This window comes from Populus euphratica, unplaced genomic scaffold, assembly GCF_000495115.2.
Source record: "Populus euphratica unplaced genomic scaffold, PopEup_1.0 scaffold87.1, whole genome shotgun sequence".
NCBI lineage: Eukaryota > Viridiplantae > Streptophyta > Magnoliopsida > Malpighiales > Salicaceae > Populus > Populus euphratica.
In genome coordinates this window covers 1,201,788-1,206,400 of record NW_011499900.1, presented here as the reverse complement: position 1 = coordinate 1,206,400, position 4,613 = coordinate 1,201,788, and the positions used below count along the sequence as shown (strand labels likewise).

Below are 4,613 nucleotides of genomic sequence, written 5' to 3'. Positions count from 1 at the left end.
ATATATATACTAAGTCCAAAAACTATGGATTACCTTTATTTTGACCATTTAAATACAAAAAATCTACTCTAGGCTGCTTCCTTCTATATGCAAAATCTCCATTGTATATTGAGCTAGATTAAGAAGTGCCACCAAGGAATTATGAAAAGGGGGTTAACCTGGCAAAGCATTATTCTATTTAGAAATTCAGGGGGAGGGGGAAGAAAACATTTTTCTTTGTTGAATCGAATTAGGACAAACATTGCTGATACGAAATCAACAATACAGAACAAGTTGTAGCCGCCAGAATATATGCATTCGTTACACAGTCTACGGGAGGATATTGAAGAAGAAAAGAATATATGCATTCGTTACACAGTCTACGAGAGGATATTGAAATTGCAAATTGGCCCTCCATTTCTCTTCGATCTACTGATATCATGTGAGATTCATGGGAATATATGGTGTCTTCAAAAAAGTAACTAGGAGGAGGGATCCCCAGTAATATCAGGCTCACAGTGTTGCACGCAGATGTTCTCCTTCTTTATTTTATCAGCCAAAATATTGTATTGATTAGTCTTGGTCATAGCTATGAAATCTGACCAGCCTCAGCAGGTCTAACCACTGATATGCTGATCAAGATATGGATCCGGACGGGATTGGAATTTTTTGGATTGAGATTGTGATTAATCTAGGCAAAACCTAGACGGATCTAGTAATTTGTTTTTTAATTTTTATTTAGAATAACATTGTTCCACTTACCTATAGATTGAGCCGCTAAACTCATAATCTAGCTCTTCAGCCGATGATGAGGCTTGGTACAAAGTTCGGAAGTATAGTCAGGAGATGCCATAAATATTGTATTAATGAACATGAAATCTTTTAATGAAGATTTCAAATCTTAATTGTTGAAATATTCCTTCAATGCTATAAGATTTAATGTTTAGACGTAAATATTGCTTTCATGTGAACTAGCTGCTGTGTGGTAGAAGAAACAGAGGAGATGTATTAGGGTTATCTCTATATAAAAACTTCAATGGAATTCTGACCGCTTTGCGAATCAATTTCTGTTCTAGCTAGGCAGTGGTATTTTACCGACTTATATTCGATTCCTTGAAGCCACTTCAATGCATTTAAATTATAGTTATCAAATCCGGCAAGGTTTCATAAATTAATTAGATAAATTAATCATAAATCTAATATAAATTGGATTTTTTTTTAAATTGGCTCCATTAATAATTTATTTATTTATTCATTAACTTTTGTTTACACTAATGTTATTTTAATTTTTTTAATTAAAAAATAATAATAGATTTATAACTACTTTGTCGACTTATAGTTTTAATGTTATTTTAATTTTTTTAATTAAAAAGTAATAATAGATTTATAACTACTTTGTCCACTTATAGTTTAGTTTGTTAAATTTACAGTTTGTTAAATTTACAACTCGAATGAATCTCGAATAGAATTATAAATTGAAATTTTTTTATAATTATGATTTAAAGATTAAAAATAAAAAAAAGCAAATCAAGGTAGGCAAAGATTACTTTAATTCAAGACTCGTCGTCACAAATAAGATGCATGTATAACTAGATTCCCATGTTGATAACCATGAATCTTATATTCATTAACTACTTCTTGATTTGCCATGATGTACTTTGGGAGGTCCATTGATCCAACGGTCTTGATTTGATATTCACTGCCCGTGGAAAATTTACATGCGCGTCACGGGAGCCCACCCCGCACTTTCCCTCTCTTATATAACAATCTATCAAAAAAGAAAAAATGCCCTCCAATTATAAGGCACTGTGGCCTTACATCACCAACCATTTAGGAAGGTGACTCAGATACTCACTACTACTCCACTGCTGCCACGCGTACACCACCTTAGCCCTTTCCCTCTCAGAGCCAAAAACATCAAGTATTTTAACGTTCATGATCTGTTTACGTGTTATTATATCCTCTCTGTTTCGAATTCAAAACATAATTTGAGTTAATTTGGATATTAAATCAAATCTATTTAGAATTATTTTTATTTTATTGTTTTTCAAATTAAATGCACTATTTTCACATCCATGCTCTTGCAAAAGAGAAAGTTCCCTCCACCCTACTATAAATACGTGACTCGCTAGCTGGTTTTTTCCTAGGGAGAACACAACCTTCTCAAGTTGTCCTTCCTCGATCTCTTCCTTCCTTTCTACTTAAGCTAAAAGAATCCCATCTGTGTGCAAGGAAAATGAACAACCTTGGGTGTTGCAGCAAGTTCCTTGAGAGTTCAAAACCGTACTTTGCCATGATCTCTTTACAGTTTGGTTATGCCGGCATGAATATTATAACAAAAGTGTCACTTAACCGTGGTATGAGCCACTATGTCCTCGTGGTTTATCGCCATGCCATTGCCACTGCAGTCATAGCTCCATTTGCTCTGATTTTTGAGAGGTTTAAATCAAGACACATACATGGTTTTTGTTCAGTATTTGAGCATAACTTGCAAGTTTCTTCTTTTATCCTAACGAAATATTTGTTGCATTTCAGGAAAATGCAACCGAGGATCACCTTCCCTGTTTTCATTCAGATATTTGTCCTTGCCCTTCTTGGGTTAGTCCCTGCTAAACATTTCTTGTTCAATATTAATCATGGCGTGGCTTACAAATGCTATATGCTTTATGTGCCTTGCGCTGAAATCAAGTTTTATTTTCATTTGATAGACCTGTGATAGACCAGAACTTTTACTATGCTGGGCTGAAGTTCACTTCCCCAACTTTCTCCTGTGCAATGAGCAACATGCTTCCTGCTATGACATTTGTCATGGCTGTCATATTCCGGTAAGCATATCAAACCAGCATGCTTCCTGCTATGACTTTATTAGGATTCTTGTTCGGCAGTACTGTTAAATTGATGTTAGGATTCTCTCTAATTAAGGAGATTCTGGATTTGTTATTGTGTACATAGGATGGAGAAACTGGACATAAAGAAGGTGAGGTGCCAAGCAAAGCTGGTGGGAACTGCAGTGACAGTTGCTGGGGCAATGTTGATGACCTTATACAAGGGTCCTGTTGTAGAGATGCTTTGGTCTAAGTATATCCATCCACGTAAATCCTTTGTGACTGATACCACAGGAACGACTGACAAAGACTGGTTTAAGGGCTCCATTTTTCTTATCATTGCTACTCTTGCCTGGTCTTCCTTGTTTGTTTTGCAAGTAAGTGATGATGCAAGAACTGAAAAGAAGATCCGCATAGGTCCTGTGATTTTTTCTTCTTCTTTACAAATTCATGAAAGTAATTAAAGTTTATGATCACATGATAGACGAAAGCATTGAAGACATACAAGAACCACCAGCTTTCTCTCACATCACTTATGTGCTTCATTGGAACCCTGCAAGCTATTGCCGTGACATTTGTGATGGAGCACAAGCCCTCTGTTTGGGTAATTGGCTGGGACATGAACCTACTTGCTGCTGCCTATGCTGTAATACTCTCTCTCTCTCTCTCTCTCTCTCTCTCTACGCCCACCCACACATACACACCTTTTGTCTTTGAGATTTGTTTAGGAAATATTGACGAGGTTATGCGCTCTTTTTTTTACTTCTTTTCCAATGTTTAGGGGATTGTGACATCGAGCATCTCATACTATGTCCAAGGAATAGTGATAAAGAAGAAAGGTCCAGTTTTTGCTACGGCCTTTAGCCCGTTGATGATGATCATTGTAGCCATCATGGGCTCCTTCATCTTGGCAGAAAAGATATTCCTTGGAGGGTAATTTCCTCCTTTCACTTAATATTTTTTTTTTAATTGTTATTATCATGCATGCATGCATGCATGCATCTACATACCCTTTATTCCTTGGTAGTATCCAAACTGGCATAGCATCTTCATCTAGGGAAGCATATTGTTGTGATCACTTTTTACTCATGAGTCTCGATGGAATCTCTCATGAAGTACAAAATTCTTTAATTTAGTGATACCGGTTTAGTATTAATTATACTACATGATTATCATCATTGAATTCTTAGATTATTTAAATGGTTTCCCTTAATTAATGTACTTACAACTAATTTGCTGAAGTACTTGGGTATGGTGCAGTATTGTTGGTTCAATCTTGATAGTCATAGGCCTGTACTCAGTCCTGTGGGGGAAGCACAAGGAGAAAATGGAGATCGACCCTGAGACGATACCAGAACCAGTAAAGGGTGTTCAAGGAAATGGCAATTCAATGCTAGTGGTAGAAGATATTGAAGCAAATGAAGTTAAGTTGCAAAAAGCAGCACCCGCCAACAGCAATTTCTCTGCAACGGCCATGAGCATGCCCATGGCCCTAGTACCAGGCCTTCCAATCAAAGAGAACCAGGAGCCAAGAGCCTGATGATATATGATTTGATAAATGGCCGGGGGTTGGCATTATTTTTTTGTCCTTTTTGAATCCCCCATTTTTGTTATGATCTTTTTTAAAGTGATATAAATTTGGGGTTTTGTCGTGTTTCTTCTTCTTCTTTGTTTTCATAAGATATTGTACGATAATTAATGTTAGTGTTTATCATGATCATATAAATATGATAAGAGGTAGATAACTCTACAGCGTAATTTAGATTGCTGACTGTCTCGAGATACAAAAAAAAAAAAAAAAAAAAAAAA

The 4,613-nt window shown here is 36.0% G+C and overlaps 1 protein-coding gene across 1 annotated transcript; it reads left to right on the top strand.

The window, feature by feature from the left end:
* The first annotated feature begins 2,112 nt into the window (after window positions 1–2,112).
* Window positions 2,113–4,549, top strand: LOC105132726 (WAT1-related protein At5g07050-like). The gene is made up of 7 exons (XM_011036390.1): window positions 2,113–2,418; window positions 2,515–2,577; window positions 2,688–2,804; window positions 2,932–3,181; window positions 3,289–3,450; window positions 3,586–3,737; window positions 4,065–4,549. The coding sequence occupies exons 1-7, from the start codon at window positions 2,216–2,218 to the stop codon at window positions 4,342–4,344; spliced, it is 1,227 nt and encodes a 408-aa protein (XP_011034692.1). The 5' UTR covers window positions 2,113–2,215; the 3' UTR covers window positions 4,345–4,549.
* Window positions 4,550–4,613: the final 64 nt, after the last annotated feature.